Source organism: Martes martes, assembly GCF_963455335.1.
Source record: "Martes martes genome assembly, chromosome: 3".
Classification (NCBI taxonomy): domain Eukaryota; kingdom Metazoa; phylum Chordata; class Mammalia; order Carnivora; family Mustelidae; genus Martes; species Martes martes.
In genome coordinates this window covers 86486850-86505367 of record NC_137890.1, presented here as the reverse complement: position 1 = coordinate 86505367, position 18518 = coordinate 86486850, and the positions used below count along the sequence as shown (strand labels likewise).

Below are 18518 nucleotides of genomic sequence, written 5' to 3'. Positions count from 1 at the left end.
ACAAAACAAAAATCTGAGGCTAAGTGTGCTTGTGATTCTCTTCATTAAGGGCAATCTCACATCTGCCATCCAGCAGACTGCCCCTTTTGTTCTTGCTAAAAATCTGCTAATGGTGCCCCTGAGTTCATTCTGCCTTTTCCATAAAAATCAAATTTTGGCTGAGCAATAGACCTTCTATAATAAACAGCCTCCCTTGCACCTAAATGTGGTCCTGTGACTAGGTACTAGTAAAAGGGAAATCAGTGAAGTGTCCATCCAAGAACCTTCTTGAGAGACCCTTCCTCAAGAGCCAACTGCTTTGGCTTCTCTGTCTTCATCCCTTTCTCCATCCTGGAATACCTTCTAGGCTGTCTTGGAGAATGAGGACAAGGGGCCACACACAGAAGTGGTAGAAACACAACCCCCATCCCAGTCTGTACCACAGGGCTCTGTACTTTCACATAAGGAGGGAGTAAGTGTCTGTCACTGGTAGCTGAACTTCCTCCTGAGAGCATCTCATTGACTGGTGCTGGGCCAACTCCTTTCCTGTGTCTGCAAAGGAGTCAGCACTACCATGATGGGTTCAGCCCACATGAGGTGTGCCCCAGGGTTGGGCACACTGCCAAGCCACGTCTGACCACAAACCCAGGCTAGAGGTTACAAGAGCTGAGGGATAGATGACTGTTGCCTGGCAGCCAATCATGTCTCCCTGGGAAGCACATGGAGAGCCGTGACTTGGGGAGCTAGAACAGGACCCTGTAGGTATACCATGTGCTGTATAAATGATCCATGGTAAGTCTATTAATTATTTTTATTTATTTTTTGTTATTGTCATCATCATCCCCAAGGCAGTTGGGGTGGACACTCACTTTGCTGTGTCAAAAAGCAAAACATTAGTAAGGTAAAGCTCCTGATAAAAATCCACAGTACTTCCGGAAGCCAAGAAAAATCATTTCTGGGATTTCTGCTGTTTGGGATCGCCCAAGCAACTTTCTGAGTGTGGAAAGAGTCCATATGACAAGATTTCCCCCAGAGGTTTGTCTTGAATTTTCTGTGATCTTGGTTATCTCTAATTCTTTCCTTTATCAGTTGCTATTACCTGTATCTCTTTAAAATTGTGTATTGCGTATTTTCCATTATGTTACACATATTGATGGAAAATGTGGGAAACACAAGGAAGAAAACCCTCTCATTCAGTCTTTTCTCCCTGCAAAGATCTTTGTTGTGGTGGTATTTTTTGCTTTTATACCTTTTTAGGTAGTTTTAGGCAGTTGCAATCCTATACATGCAATTTTATATTCTACTTTTTTTCACTTATGCAACCTAAGTAGTTTTACTTTCTTTCTGCTATAATTACAAATTTGATAGCTGGTATGTATACTTTAATTTTAACTTTTATTCTAATTTCTTTTTAATGAAAGGTGTTCATATAATGAATAGAGAGCTAAGGACAGCTTCTTGGCTGCCAGGGAACATAATAGAGATTTTTTTTTTTTTCCCTTGGTATTTACAACAAAATGACAGACCACATGAGACACGGATGCTAAGTGAAATCTGAGAAGTGAAACTCATCCAAGAGATGACTGTCCCTTTCACATTTCTTTAGCCCTCATCGTGGTGTTAGATAGGACATTTTACAATGGAAAAGGAAATTATGGACCGTCACTGGGGGAGAACTTTCTGTTTTGGAAAAGGTCCTAGAGATGTTTAAATCACACGGGTTATCTGAGCTAGCACATTCTAAGACTTTATAGTAAATTAGGTTTTTTGAGAAGTTGGCCCTTTGCTTGCGGCCTCCCAGTGGCCTTCACTGCTGCAGCACCCCCTAATGGCCCATTGTTGCCTCCAATCTCTGTCTCAACAGCAGAATGAGGAATATGTTTCTTCCCTTTCTCTTGTTCATATTGTCTGGTTCTCTTCCTGTTCCTCTTATTTCCTTCTCTCTCTGTCTCTTCTCCGCTCTCTTCACCATATTTTATTGGTGTTTCTCACAAACATCCCAAGAGAACGTCAAGGGAATGATTATTCTCATTTGCACATTCTCATTTCATATGTATATTCCTATTCATATTCTCTTTTGCATAGGAAAATGTGGCAGAGAAAAGCAGGGTTGCTGTTACCAGGCTGCTGGGCCACCTAATGGAGCAGCCCTGAAAGGAGTCCAGCTCCCAGCGCTCCCCAGTGCCTGGTGTCTCCGGGTTCCTCCCTAATGCCAGGTCCCAGAGCCCCTCCCTGATTGCCTAATACCACAGGGTACCACGCCCTGTCTTGCCTTCAGCTGCCCTTCCCAGCACCTGGGGCTCTGCCCTCCAGGTTCAGACTGGCCCCTGGTGAAACCACTGGCTTCCTTCCCTCCGGGCACCTCCAAGCTCCCTTTTAGAGCCAGGTACACCATCAGCCATCATGGGTGTTGATACTAACAGACACCAGTGAAGAATTAGTCATCTCCATCCTTCTGGCTCATGATGCCCCTCAACCCAGTGTGGTGCAGCTCCTTTTACAGCTGGTTCCTGCAAGTCTACTCAAAGGGATGACATTCTTTCTTCATCTGAAGGTCTGGTTCTTCATCAGAGGCCAGCCGGTCTGGAGCTGCACTGGAGAAGGTTCAGTGTCCTGAGAAACGGCAGTGCCACTGACCCCTCAGCCCCTCCAGACTGCTGAGGTTGCTCAGACCTGTCTCAGAGAGTGGGGTTCCCTGTGCCCTCAAACACTGGCTGCCCTACTATGGCCAAGCCTGGTGGCTCTGGCCAGGCTCAGCCACAAACACTGGAGTTGGCTGGAACTGGTGCCTGACCCTCTTTGTCTGGCTCACTGAACAGAAGACAGGATTGTGTTGGACACCAGTGGGGCAAGGCATGTGAAAGTCACTGGAAACAGAAAGCCTTGCTGCCACTGCTGCCTGTGAGAGGCCCAGTGCCACACCTGCCCCAGTAGACTGTAGAGCCAGCAGCCCCTTGAGAATGGAGGGTGCCCAAACACACCAGAAGGCAGTTACTTTCAGGGAGACCAACTCTGAGATGGTGGCCCCATATTATGAGTCCTCACCTCTAATTTTGGAGTTCATTCTGATCAGACTCTCATGAGCCAGCTGCTCCATCAGCCTTGAGCATAGCAGAGGGGCCATGCCCAGAGAACTTGGGTAGTTTTCTGTCACCACTGGAAACACAGCGTATCTTCTGGAGCCCCTAAGACCACCCTTCCCCTGCCACTCTCTGGCCCTCCACCACCATCCTTAAGAACCAGCCTGTCTGGCGCCTGGGTAGCTCAGTTGGTTGGGCAACTGCCTTCTGCTTGGTCATAATCCTGGAGTCCTGGGATCTGGTCCTGCATCAGGCTCCCTGCTCAGTGGGGAGTCTGCTTCTCCCCCTGACCCTCTCTACTCTTATTCTCTCTCTCTCTCAAGTGAATAAATAAAATATTAAAAAAAAAAAAAAAAAAGAACCAGCCTATCATGTCCTCTGCCCTGAAAGTTATACATGCCAAAGCAAGAAAAACTAAAAGATGTTACCTGCCCCCTCAACCCTTGAGGTTGTTGCCTCAAACTTCAAGAAATTTGCGGAGGGATTTCTTTTCTTTTCTTTTTAAAGATTTTATTTATTTATTTGACAGAGGGACAGCAAGAAAGGGAACACAGTAAGAAAGCAGGGTGAGTGGGAGAGGGAGAAACAGGCTTCCCACCAACCAGGGACCCCAATGCAGGGCTTGATCCCAGGACCCCGGGATTATGACCTGAGCTGAAACCAGACACATGATGACTAAGCCACCCAGGCACCCCTGTGGAGGGATTTCTGAGCAGAGAAACTTCACTGCCTGGTTGGCTTGGCCAGGGTTCTGCCGTGCAATGGACCTGCCACCTACTGTAGATTCCCTTAGAACCCGGTGCCTGATTTTGCCAAGCCCTCACTTACAAATCTAGTCTCACGGCACTGCCTCTTACATAGCCTTGCTGCCTTTAAACCTTGTAGCCTGAGGAGGCCTAGAAGTGGGATATCCCAGCCACAGTGAGTCTATCTAGTGTCTCAGTCTAGGTTTCTGAATGCCAGTCTCTACCAAAAGGGACTGTGGCTGCTGCAGAAGTACAAAAGACTGGGGCATTGTACATGTGTGGAAAGGACACCAGAGTCAGCTTCAAGGGGTTAATTAGGGCCAAATCGGGAACATGTGGAACATGAAAGTGATGATAATAAAGGATTATCTCCCACATAATCATTCATGAGGCACAGTGATCTAAACCTAAATGAGGAAGAAGGGAAAGCCCTCCCTTTCAGAAAAATGCCAACAACCAACAGGACAGACTCAAGACATTCACAATGGTTATTCAGACCACTGATTACAAGCCTGGTGAGGAGCACAGTGCTTCTGCTCAAAGTCTCTCCCCTCAAGTAATTATTTAGAGAAAACAGCCCTTTCAGAGTGGAGAAGGCTGGCAAACACCTTCAGAAAACAAAACAGCTCACAGTCCTGCCACCCAGGCTTCAAGAAATGCCTCCAAAAAGCGACCTATGCCCCCATGCACTCAGCAGCTTGTGCTGAGTGTCAGGCGACTTCTGCCAGCTTAGAGCCGGAATACAGCTGAATCCAGCCCAGGTATGCACTTCTACAGGAATTACTGGCCAAAGAAGTACTTTCAACTAAAAAAAAAACCTATTTCCTCTGGGTGACCGACCACCTGCCACTGAGGTCAGGCTTGACTGTGAATTTCTGCCAAGGTACGTCCGTCCGCTCAGGCAAGTTTCTTAACCTCTCTGAACCTCAGTCTTTCATCTTTTGAATGAGCCAACAGTTCCACACCTAGAGAAATGAAATCACATCTATAGAAACACTTGTACGTATACGTTTTGTACTACTTTTTTCGTAATAGCCCCCAAATGGAAACAGCCCAAATATTCATTAGCTGGTTAGCAAAGAAAGGACCGAAACAATGATAACATTTCAAAAGCATTATGGTAAGTGAAAGAAGAATTTCACCAAAGGACTACATATGGCATTATTCCATTTCACGTTGGTGGTATGGTGGTTAGCATAGCTGTCTTCCATTTCAATGAAAGTCTAGGAAAGTAAAACTCTAGTGTCAGTGTGGTTGCCAGGGGCCGAGGTAAGAGGACAGGCTGCAGAGGGGTGATGGAAACGTTCTAGGTCATGAACACCATGATGCTGGCTACGACATTGTATCCATTTGTCAAAACATCACATTGTACAGGTAAAAATGGTACATTTTATTATGTGTAAATTAAGCTAATAAAACTGATGAAAAAATAATACCCGACACTATAGTATCATTGTGAGGGTTAATAGGATGATCTATATGCAGTGCGAAGTTCATTGCCTCACCACAAAAGGAGTCCTAAAATAATAACTGTTACCATGTACACTGTCTTGGGCACAAGCAGGACAAGTGCATAGGCAAGAGGCCCTCCCAGGGGAGCCACCCTCTCAAGATATTCGGCAGCTAAACTGGTAATGCAAGGTGGAACGAGAAATGCACAGGTTCGAGAGAAGATGGCACGAGACCCACATAGGAGGCTGTCACCACCACTGGGGCACCCAGAGCAGCAAAAGTCCCTCCTGCCCCGAGGAAATGGGCATACACCCCCATCTGAGGCGCCTCCTTCTGCCGTGCTCCTGCCTCAACGTCAGGAATTCCTGTCCAGCTACCGCCGCCCTTACCATCCGTCTGTGGCCACCACCCACACCTTCTGCACCTCTCTCCCACCCAGCCTTGCGCAGCCTTGTTCCATTCGTTTCCCAGGCAGAACTCCACATCCACCCTGAGGAATCTGCCTCCGCAGTCTGCCTTCACTCTGATCTGGAAGCTCTTCCCTTGAGGATCAAACCTACTGCCCCAGGAGAAGCTGCAGGGAAGGTGGCCAGGGCAGAGGGCAAAAGTAAGGGGAAGACAGCAGTGCAAGAAATAGGCCTCACTGTTACAGCAAGAGACTGGGTTGTATTTATATATGTTATGTCTTGTTGCTTGGCAACCAGGTCTCAGCCCAAGTGCTGGCTGGGGAGGAGGGGGTCTCTTTGTTGGAGCTGCTCAGGGTGACTCATTGCTATACACTCTGGCCCCCCCCCCAGGATTAGGTTAACAGTCGAACATCATTTCAGGCTGGGTGCAGGCTGCAGGGCTTTGCTTGCTGTGGAATCCCAGCATGGAGAAACGCCAGCTCCTCGAAGGAACACAGGCTGAATATAGTCACCGCTGGGCTCCTAGTTCCACCAGCTGGGTAGCCTTGGGCGAGTCACTTAACCTCTCTGACCTTGGCCTCCTCATCTTTAAAAGATTATGAGAGTGACTCCTCATTGGGGGTTTACAACAGACCTCAAACACATTAACTCATCCACACTTACCCCTGCCCCCCCCATCAGGCAATGAGAAAATTATACATAAGCCGGGGCAAAGTTAACCAACTTTCCTAAAGTCACCTAATTTGTATGTGGAAGAGGAGCTTTCGAAACTAGGTCTCTGCAGGGCAGTGCACTGTATGTCTTTTCACTGTTAGCACCCCACCTTGTGTTCAAGTGCCTAGCCATCCGAGGGACTCAGGGACTGAGTTCTGGGGCGCGGGCTGGTGTGATTCTCTAGGGCAGTCCCTTAGAATAGAGGGTCTGAAAACTCTCTCTGATGTCAGTGCCATGTCTTTAGAAAAGTGTGCATGGTCTCTGTGCTCGGGTGGGGCAGGGGGTACAAAGCTGCCTTTGTGCCTCAGCTGGCCTGCTCTTGCTGTCAACTGTTCCCTGCAAACTCTAGCTCCCTTTTTCTTGACCTGGGTCACCTCCTAGGGTGGCCTCCATGAGCTGCAGTGTCAGATTTTGGCCACCATCTTCCCATGACTACAGGAATCATTGTAAAGGATGCGAATCTGGCCAGGTCATTCCCCTTCTCAGAGCATGTCACAGGCCCCCATTGCCCATAGGATGAAGTTTAAACTCCATGGAGTGGCAGGCAGAGAAGCCCTCCAACATGGAGCCTCTGTGTCTCCAACCCCTTCTTGCCCTTCCCATCACTTCATTCTCAGGGCCCCAAATCCTGTCTGCCCCACCCCTACCCTGTACATCTCTTACCGCAAGGTCCTCTCTGGGGGCTTGTCTGTGGACTTCCCAAGGACACTGAGAGCACCCTGAGGGCAAGACACACTTTCATCCTACAGGCCTGCCTCTGTGTAGTACCTTCTCAGAGCTTTTGCTGACTAAGTCGTGAAAGGACAGATGATTGACAAAACATTTACTTTATTTCAAAGAGCCTATGGCCTCCAACATGAGGCATTTGGGGCTATTGAATAAGGCCAGAAAGTCCTGGTTCAAGACCCTTAGCCCAATTTCATCTGACTCTTCACACTTTCAAAACATCTACTCTCATTATCCAGACCTATTTCCCCCCCAGTAGCTATACAAATGTAGCATTGTTTGAAAGGTCATAAGTAAAAAGATCCTCTTGAAAAGCCATAGCATTTGGGGCACTCAGTTCCCTTCTTAGGACCTCAGTTACCCTGTTCGCACAATAAGAGGTTGGCCTAGAGGGGTGTTTTTCAAACTGCAGGTTTGGATCCATTCATTAGTATGTTGTGGAATCAAACTAGCTGAAAATAACCTGCCTGGAATAGAAAACAGCTTGTGTTATACACAAGAGTGGATATCGGTTTAAGTTGAATTTATGTGTCTATATGTTAGAACATGTACTTCTTGTGGTGGGTGACAAGCAGCAGAGTTTGAAAGCCACACTCCCTCTCAACCCCAAGGATTTCAGCATTTGAAACTGCAAAGTGGCTGGCCCCCCATGCAAAGACCCATCTGTGCTGGGTGAACCCCACTGCACTGGTCCATCAGTACCCTTTCCATTGTTCTTCGGTTTCAGAAAAGGAAACAATGAACACAGACACTGTTAAAGACAAAAATGAAAAGTCATCCTCTCCCTCCCAACTCCAGGTGCAGGGTGCATGCCCCAGGTGCATATCCCTGCTGACACCCTAGTGTTCCTTGATTTTTTTTTTTAAAGATGTATTTATTTATTTTATTATTTTTTTAAGATTTTATTTATTTATTTGACACAGAGAGAGAGATCACAAGTAGGCAGAGAGAGAGAGGGAAGAAGGCCCCCCGCTGAGCAGAGAGCCCGATGGGGGGCTCGATCCCCTGAGATCATGACCTGAGCTGAAGGCAGAGGCTTAACCCACTGAGCCACTCAGGCACCCCTAAGATGTATTTATTTATTTTAGAGAGGGGAGACGGTCAGACAGAGAGGGAGAGAGAGAATCTCCAGCAGACCCCCTGGTGAGTATGGAGCCTGACACGGGGTTTGATCACAGAACACTGAGATCATGACCTGAGCCAAAAACAAGAGTTGGATGTTCAACCAACTGAGTCACCCAGGCACCTCTCCTTGTTTTTTTAAATTGAAGTACAGTTCATACACAATGTGACTTTAGTTTCAGATGTACAAAATAGTGATTCTGTAAGTCTGTGTACGCTCACAAGCATAGCTCCCATCTGTCACCATACAATGCATGACAGTGCCATTAGTGATATTCCCTATGCTGTACCTTTTATTCCCATGACTTACTCATTCCATAACTGGAAATCTGTATCTCCCACCCCCTTCACCCATTTTGTCCACCCCACCCCACAACAACCATCAGTTTGTTTCCTGTATTTATGGGTCTATTTCTGCTTTTTCTTTGTTTGTTTGTTTGTTTATTCCACACATAAGTAAAATCATATGGTATTTCTTTCTCTAACGTACTTCACTTAGCATAATACCCTCTAGATCCATCCACGTTGTGACCAATGGCAAGATTTCATTCTTTTTATGGCTGACTAATATTCCACTGTAAATATGTATCATATCTTCTTTATCCATTCATTTATCAACGGGCAGTTGGGGTGCTTCTGTATCTTGGCCATTGTCAATAATGCTAAAATAAAGATAGGGATGCATGTATCTTTTCTAATTAGTGTTTTTGTTTCTTTGGGTAAATATACAGTAGTGGGTATTTGGATCATATGGTACTGGATCTTATGGTAATCCTGTTTTTAATTGTTTTAGGAAAATCCATACTGTTTTCCACAATGACTACACCAGTTTACATTCCTACCACCACCAGGGTCCCCTTTCCTCTACATCCTCACCAACATTTGTTATTTCTCGTGTTTTTGAGTCTTGTGTTTTGAGTTTTTGAGCCATTCTGGTATGAGGTGATAGCTTATTGTGGTTTTGATTTGCATTTCCCTAATGATCAGTGATGTGGAACACCGTTTCATGTGTCTGTTGATAATCTGTATTTTTTGTTTGGAGAAATGTCTGTCCAAGTCCTCTGTACATTTTTAAATGAGATTATTTTTTGTTTGTTTGTTTTCTTTTTTCTCCGGTGTTGAGTTCTATAAGTTCTTCATATACTTTGAATATTAATCCTTTATTGGATAGATCATTTGCAATATCTTCTCCCATTCAGTAGGCTGCCTTTTCTTGTTTTATTGATGGTTTCTTTCCGAATCCTTCCTTTTACTTGCATGGAAGCCATGCTTCCCACAGGTACTCCCAGCCAAGGATTGAATAAACAGTCACACTGCCCTCCCTACCTTGGCTCACTCTGCTCTGCCTACTCTCTCTCCACTGTTTGTGTCCCCACCCCTCACCACCCCCCTCAGCCCTGCACAGCTTGCTCTTTTCCTTCCCAAGCTGTTCCGAAGACCAATCCAGTTTTGCATTTTCATTTAGCCAAATTAAATCTGATTTGTGCCTAGATCCTACTTCCTAAATACCATTCTCCAATAAAACAAGACAGGGCTCCTAGAGAAATGACTGATTCCAGGGCTGGGGCAGGGCAAATACCAAAGAAGCCTGGGTCATCTTGTGCCACACAGTAAGGAAGTGCTCCAGGAATGATGGAGGCATGTCAAGGGGCACAGAAGCCAACTTAGGGGCGCTCTCAATTGCCAAATCTGGTACAATTTGAGCAAAAAAGAAGAGTAATGGATTAGAACCCACAGAATGAAATATCTAAGAGACCATCCATAAAGATGTAAAAATAATGGACTAAGTAAATAAATGGGGGGAAAGAGTTCCTTTTTACAGTAGATTTCCCATTAATGTAGAAAGAATAGTGGAAATAGAAAAGTCACTATTTGGTAAAAACCACAGCAATAACTGTTGCAAACAAGGATCATCAAGGGATTCTACAATTAGTGGGAAAAAGTATGAGAGAACAGGGTATTTATATAGTCATAAAGCATCTCCCCACAGAATGTTTATTAATGACAAAGGAAAACAGAGGGCTTTACAGTGGAGAAACCTCTGGGAGACCACTTTTACCAGGTGATCAAAATTACTATGAGCAGTTTAGACACATCAGCACCACCTGATAGGGCATCCGGAGAAGGGCACATCACTTCTGTGGTATTCTTGCCAAAAATGCATAACTTCAATAGAGGAAGGAGAAAACAGGGAGCTCTCTCCTACAATATAACTGGCCCAAGTGTTGCAGTGGCAGAGAGACTGAGGAACTATCCAAGGTGGGAGCTGAAGGGGACAGGACAACTAAATGCCATTGTGGGATTCCAAATGGGATCCTGGACCAGAAACAGGATGCTGGTGGGATGTTTGGCAAAATCCAAATAAGGCTAGTAGATGAGTGAACAGTGTTATATCATTGTTAATGCCCTGGCTTTGGTTCTTCTGTGGTAAACAATTAGAGGAAATCTGAGTGGAGGATGCTATACTGGCAACTTTTTTGTAAGTCTAAAAAGACTGCATGTTGGTAGACAGTCTACAGCATGGCAACCAACTTCCTTTAAAAAAAAAAAATTTATTTAACAGAGAGAGCAAGCAGAAGCAGGGGGACTGGCAGACAGAGAGAGAAGCAGGATCCTTGCTGAGCAGGGAGCCCTGGGGGGTTGGGGGCTTGATCCCAAGACCCCAAGATCATGACCTGAGTGGAAAGCAGACACTTAACCAACTGAGCCACCCAGGGACCCTTGGAATGGCAACTAACTTTCAAAAGGAATTCTGACTTAACAGTTGTTAGCACCGCCCACCTCAGGGAATGTTAAGCATTCTGAGGCTTCATTGGCTCTCAGGGGGAAATGCTGGGGTGGAGGAGGGGTGGGGGGTGGGTTGAAGAGGTCTGTGGGGAGGGAGCAGGGAGAAAGGAGTGGGAGGAAGGTAGAATGCATGAACTTATTGCAGGCTCTGGATGGTTACTTGTGTTCCAGATACCTTTCTATAGGCTCAAAATGTCTTTAAATAAAAAAATATGGGGGCACCTGGATGGCTCAGTGGGTTAAAACCTCTGCCTTGGGCTCCGGTCATGATCCCAGGATCCTGGGATCAAGCCCCGCATCAGGGCTCTCTGCTCAGCAGGGTGACTGCTTCCTCCTCCCTCTCTGCCTGCCTCTCTGCCTACTTGTGATCTCTGTCTGTCAAATGAATTAAAAAAAAAAAAAAAAGAAGTAATATGTATGTGACAGAATTCAAACAGCATTTAAGTAGAGTGAAGAGTAAATCCTCTTCCTATCCCCAATCCCTCCTGTCCTCCCCACCCCAGGGGAGTGGTTACCAACGAACCGAAAGGGTAGAAACAAACAGGTATGCAGATTTATTGCTCTTGGAGGTTGAGGGCTCTGTCTTAGGTCAAGGGTGAAAAGGAGAGTCGTGAAGACTGAAAGCCAGGAAGCCTCTGCCAACAGGCAAAGCAGGCCCTTTTCTGCTGTTGTGCTTTGTACTGAAAAAGAGAAAAGACAGATATGTCTGGATACCATCAAACATGTTTTTCATATTGCTGGTTGCAATCCATTAGCAGTTCATACAATCAATTTCATGTTTCATGATCATCATTTCTAAAAAACAGAAAAGGAATAGATACTGGCAAGAGTGCATCACCTGTAATAGGGGTAAATAGTTTTGTGAAACTTTGCTGCAATGTAAAATGTATTTCTTACTGGGGGTTGAGGTTTAAAAAAAAACAACAACAAAGTTTCAAAAACACTGCCTTAAGCAACAACTGGCATCGGGCGAGAACCTGGATCACCAGGTTGGTTTGCCTTGGGGTGCAGGTGATGGGGCTTGTCCCGTTCCTGGGAGCAACAAGGCAATAAATGTGCAGGCCTGACTTCCTTGAAACCGTGTGGAAGGACTAGACGGTTAATGGGTTACCAGGAGCAACAACCACTTAGCTGGGAGTGAGTATTTGGTCCCATGGGCCCCCAGCATACCACACGGGGGTGGGGAGGGGGGGGAAGGCTCCCAAAGATGTGTGGGACAAACCTGGGTCCCCAGGCTGCAGTGAGGAGCTCCCTGCCCCAGAGCGGAGGAAGTTCAGCCCCGACAGAGGGTGGCCTGGGGTGCACGTAAGGAGGGCTCTCCTGCCTGCTGACAAACCCTAGAGTAAGGGTTAGCAGAGCTGGAATGGCTCCCCAGGGTGGGAATTTCCCATCAGGCCTGAGGCCCGACATCCCCTCCCCCTCCACAGGCCGTGCTCTCCAAAAAAGAATTGCCTCCTTAACAGCCAGGGACTTGAGCACCCCCTGGAATGTGGGCAGCAAACCTGGAAAGGTACAGGTAGTAAACACTTCAGGCTTTGGGGGCCATACGGTCTCGCATAATTGCTCAACTCTGCTGTTCTGCAAAGCAATCATGGACAGAAATTACAAATGAGCATTAGTGTTCCAAAAAAACTCCTCCTGGACGCTGAAATTTGAATTGTAAATAATTTTCATTTGTTACAAAATGTTCGTCTCTTTGTATTTTTCAAGTTACAAAATTTGGAAGCTATTCTCGGCTCCTCAGCTGAACAAAAACAGAAGACAAGCCAAATTTGCCCTGCAGGCCAAAGGTCTGGAACCCTAACTTTGGACCTTGCCCTTCCTCCCCTCTCCTCCCCATCTCCCTCCCTCCTTCCTCCCCCGCCTCCTCCTCCGCCTGTCCATTACTCCTCCTTCCCTCCTCTCTTCTCCCCTCCCTTCTCTCTTCCCCTATTTTCTCCACTCTTTCTTCCAGGGCCCATTCTCTCTTCCCTCCCTCCTCCCCCGTCTCTCCTAGCTGTTCCCTCCTCCTCCTCCTCCTTCTCCTCCTTTCCCTCTCAGCCCCCGCCCCCGCCCCCGCCCCGCGTCCCTGATCCCCGCCCTGACGCGGCGGGCCGGCGCAGTCAGGGGGTGCTGACTCACAGGCTGACTCAGCGGGAGGCGAGCTGCCAGCAGACGCCCGCGGGGGGCGGCGGGGCGCCAGGACTGCTGGCTACGGTGTCGGAGGCCCTGCTCGGGACGGGAGCGCACGCCCAGCCGCAGGAGCGGCCCTTCCGGCTTCCGACCTCCGCGGAGCGGGACAGAGGACCGCCTGGAGGACGCGGGGCACTCAGGGTCGCGAGGGACGGCCAGAGGGAGACCCAGCTGTGCAGGTCCGTTTGGGCAGCTCACCTGCCAGAGAGGCCCCGGTGCCGCGCTCCGCCTTGCTCTTCGCACACCCTCTCTCCGAACTCCAAGCACCACCACCGCCACCCCGGCCTCCGTCCTCCTTCGCCTCCACGCGCCAGCCCAGGCCCGCCTCCTCCAGGAAGCCTTCCCAGAAGACCTCCTCCGGGCTGGGTTACCTGGGGGAGGCTACGTGCTTGCACCTTAGGTATTGCTCTTTGCCGGCCTGTTTTGGTCTGGCTTCATCACCAGACTGTGGGCCCCTTGAGAACAGCGGCCAGGTCTTCCTGGGCTCTGCATCCCTTGGCTTAAACAGAGCCCAGGCAGAGGAGGAGGAGGTAGGACAAATATTCGCGTGACCAACTTTAGAGATCCAGCCTGGGACACAGCCATGCCAGACCCCCAAAACCCATATAATATGTTAAAACAATGAATTCTGTTATGCTGAAAAGAAATTTTTAAAAAGGGGCGCCTGGGTGGCTCAGTGGGTTAAGCCTCTGCCTTCGGCTCAGGTCATGATCTCAGGGTCTTGGGATGATCTCAGGGTCTTGGGATGGAGCCCCGCGTCGGGCTCTCTGCCTAGCGGGGAGCCTGCTTCCTCCTCTCTCTCTCTGCCTGCCTCTCTGCCTACCTGTGATCTCTGTCAAATAAATAAATAAAAATCCTAAAAAATAATTTAAAAAAAATAATAATATGTTAAAAATTATACACATACATGTGTATATGTTGCTTTAACCTAGAAATATGAAAAGGTTTATTTGAAATCATATATGTCAGAATTCTATCATTAAATATGAAAAATAGGTGTTTATTGTAAATTTTATATTCTGTATTATTTACTTTTGTGTTACATAAATGCTATTATTTAAACAGAACATTAGGATTAGTAATGAACATTTCAAATAATTAGTAGTAGGACTACTTTGTGAGAAAGAAATATAAAAATAGATAATGTTTCTGTTCTCTGGTACTGCAATTTATTTTAACTCATTGGATACTTAAAATTTGTATTAAGATACATACATGTAAAAGGCTACATATGGTATGATTCCATGATATTCTTATATGACATTCAGCAAAAAGCAGAAGTATGGAGACAGTAAAAAATACACATATATATGCATGTATATATATATATATATATATTTTTTTTTTTTTTGTCCATCTGTGTGTCCATACCCACAGAATGTGTCCATACCCACAGAATGTACCACATCAGGGGCAAACCCAAATGTAAACTGCGGATTTTGGTTGATTATGATGTGTTAATGTAGGTTCATCAGTTTTAACAAATGTACACTCTGGTGGGGATGTTGATGATGGGGAGTCTATACGTGTGGGGGTACAGTGTTGGGGGTATATGGGAAATCTCTGTACATTCCCCTCAATTTTTTGTGAACCTAAAACTGCTCTACAAAAATAAAGTCTTTAAAAAAAGGAGATACATACATGTAAGACTTTTTAAGAGAATGTAAATACAGTAGGACTAATTAAATGTAGTACCAATATTTAATTTAAAAAAATAACAATGACATTTCTGTCATTGATGCAGAGGAAATTTTTACCTCTCTGTTTCCTTGCCTGTAGCCTTTAGGAAACCTTCTTTGATGTAGTGAAGAAACTGAATATGGCCAAACATAAAATTCTTTGACTTGCAGTCCTGCTCTTATTAAGCCCACATTACACTAATTCCTGCTGTCAGTCCAATGCAATGGCATCAAGCTAATGATTCTCTCAACAAAATCATTTGAGCATGGGATACTTAGGATCTTACTAACAACAGCAGGTTTTTAGACTTGTAGGGATCAGCTTCCCGCTCTCCAAAAAGGCCCATCCTCTTTGTAGCTATAGGCTGGTTTTGGTAGAACAGCTTTTTGTTAGCTCCTTTCCATCAATAAATTCAACATCTAAACTTTCATCCTTTGTAAACATTTTGAAGCACACTGGGTGTCATAAAGCGCTCTCTCTTTCTCTCTCTATCGTACTTACGTGTATCTCAGAGAAAATGGTTTTAAAGCACAGAGGTATTTGAACTTGTGATCTTAAATTTGAATCACAGATAAGTTCCAGTCTTAGTAAAGAAGTGAGAAAGTCCTGTTTAAATTGGTTGTCCCTCTTCTGGTGACATTTTGTTTTATGTCACCAATTTTTTTTTTTTTAAGATTCTATTTATTTATTTGACAGAGATCACAAGTAGGCAGAGAGGCAGGCAGAGAGAGAGAGAGGGAAGCAGGCTCCCCGCTGAGCAGAGAGCCCGATGCGGGGCTCGATCCCAGGACCCCGAAATCATGACCCGAGCCGAAGGGAGAGGCTTCAACCCACTGAGCCACCCAGGCGCCCCTCACCAGTCAATTTTTATTATATGGGTTTTTGTTATTTCCTACACAGAAAAATGAACAACTCAGGTGCCATCAGATCATCCTTTTTCAGGATCCTTCTGGTCTCTTCAAAGATCATCAGTTTTGGAAGAACCATTCATAAATGTCCATTCGAATGCAATCCTTGTCTCCCTTCTCATTCTCAATATTATTTTCAAATTACCCTACACTTCGAAAATATGATTTGATGATAGCCTAACTTTTTACCATCTCTTCTATGGCTGGCAATGACGACAGGCTCTTGCAGGCACATGTCTAAAGGAGACCATCTCCTTCTATTACTAGAACATCATATAGCTCATTGGGGTCTCTTGCACATTTTGAGGAAACTGAGAAATGACCAAACCTGTCATCGGGAAGGCCTCAGTCTCATAGGAAGCAAACCAAATCCCTTGGGCCATGGGTATACAAGGTGTGCAGGACACTTAGCAGGTAAGATCTTTTCGTTTTCTTTGGTAAGCATTCATAGATTGATCAGAATTTGCAAAAATTTACACTTGCACTGTCAAGTGCAAGTGCAGACGGGTGAGCAAAGGCTCCTTTGTATTTGTATATCGTCGACACTTTAGAAATTTTTTCTGAAGTTTCATTAAAATCCTCACAGAGGGACACCTGGGTGGCTCAGTGGATTAAGCCTCTGTCTTCCGCTCAGGTCCATGATCTTAGGGTCTTGGGATCGAGCCCTGCATTGGGATCTCTGCTTGCGGGGAACCTGCTTCCCCTCTCTCTCTGCTTGCCTCTCTGCCTACTTGCGATCTCTGTCTGTCAAATAAATAAATAAAATCTAAAAATAAATAAATAAAATCCTCACAGAAATCAAAAAGACCGTTTGGAACTCCACTTTTCAAATCAAAGTGCTTGAGAGGCGGGAGAACATTTCTTTATTGCCATGATTGGACTCATCCCTTGGCAGCCTGTAGAAAGTGTGATTGTTGGTAGGATCTGACAGAACCAGCTCTACACACTATAAAGGGCCAACACATCTGTTATCAAAATTTTACCTTCGGTCCACCTACAGGATATTTCAGGTACAGCGTATGATTGAGGACATGTAACTTTCTCAGTGTCAGAACAATCAAAGGAGCAATACATTCACCCATCCGGTAGACCCACGCTAATTCAGTGGCCACTATCTTCAACTGAGAACTGGTGTCAAAAAAAACCCCCAAAAAACAAAAAAAACATTTTGATTAAGTTAGAAGTACTTGCCTGTTTCCTTCGGTACCTGTGGGAATCAGTTTCTTCATGTGTTTTACATTTCTCTGCCCCCTCTCCCCCCAGCCTCCCCCACTCCGTGCCAAATCCCCAATTCTTCTCTGCATATGGTGCAGGATCCCCTTTTTGACGATTTATTGCCCTAACACCATCGTATGTGTTATCTAGCTGCCACCGAAATAACACAGTCGTCTAGCTTTCTAAATGACCATAGCGTCTGGTGCATGCTGGCATTGGTATTGTAATCATGCTCACGTTCATCAGCTGAACTTTTTAAAAAACATGGTCACAATATTTATCATGTTAAAAATTAAACTAGTACTGTCTAGATACAAAGCACAATGGTGAATCCACAGGCAAAGTGGATGTTCCCTCCTCCAGACGACGGCACACTTAAGTCATCAGGTGGTGTAATAACGGATGATGAGGGATCACAAACTGCCCATCGCGGCTGTCATCGTCAGCAACAGGGACTAGGGAAAGTCCTGGGTCCATTTGGTACTAAAACCAGTGTTGCTTTCAGCCCCTCTTTTGGGGCTCACCTTTGTGTTTTGTACCTTTCCCCTAAAAACTGGGAGTTTTCTCATCCCAGGGTAGAGTTTACCAGACATGCTTTAAGGGCTAAAATCAGAACAGTCCCAGACAAATTGGGAGGGTCAGTTACCCCAGCATATGCTTGTGGAGTCAAGAAATAAGTTGAAGATAAATACTGTATGATCTCACTTACATGTGAAACCAAAAAATCTATGAGTTCATTATAGATTCAAAAACAGATTAGTAGGGACGCCTGGGTCATCTGCCTTCGGCTCAGGTCATGATCCCCGGGGGATCGAGTCCCGCGTTAGGCTCCTTGCTCAGTGTGGAGCCTGGTTCTCCCTCTACCTGCTCCCCCGGCTTGTGCTCTCTCTCTCTCTGACAAATAAGTAAATAAAATCCTTAAAAAACAAACAAAAAAATTAGTGGTTACCAGAGGTGGAGGGTGTGAGGGAAGGAGGTCAAAGGGTACAAACTTCCAGTTAGAGATAAGTTCTGGGGATGTAAGGTACAGCATGGTAACTATAGCTAATCATTCTGTATTGTATTTATGAAAGTCATGCAGACAGTATATTGAAAAAATTCTCATCTCAAGAAAAAAAAGTGTAACTATGTGAGGTGATGGATATCAACTATACTTTTTGTGGTAATCATTTTGCAATATATACATATATTAAAGCATATTGTATGCCTTTATCTAATATAATGTTATATGTTAGTTTTATCTCAGTAAAACTGAAAAAGTAAGTCTCAGTATAAAACTATCAGTTGTATTTCTATATACTAGTAACACACAATTGTAATTAAAATATGTAAAATGCCATTTACAATAGCATTTTAAAAAAACATAAAATAAGTAGGGATAGATTTAACAAAATATGTTCAAGATCTATATACTAAGAACTACCAAACATTGGGGAGACAAGTTAACAAAGACCTAAATGGGAATTCCAGGCTAACAGATCAGAAGAACCACCAGTAAGATGTCTCTTCTCTCCAGATTGTTCCATAGAA

The 18518-nt window shown here is 45.4% G+C and overlaps 1 protein-coding gene across 1 annotated transcript; it reads right to left on the bottom strand.

The window, feature by feature from the left end:
• Positions 1 to 9763: 9763 nt before the first annotated feature.
• Positions 9764 to 16855, bottom strand: LOC308340250 (uncharacterized protein; the record flags this gene model as incomplete). Its single annotated transcript, XM_080799404.1, has 5 exons — positions 9764 to 9915; positions 11529 to 11693; positions 12516 to 12591; positions 13135 to 13566; positions 16757 to 16855. The coding sequence occupies 5 exons, from the start codon at positions 16853 to 16855 to the stop codon at positions 9764 to 9766; spliced, it is 924 nt and encodes a 307-aa protein (XP_080655530.1).
• Positions 16856 to 18518: the final 1663 nt, after the last annotated feature.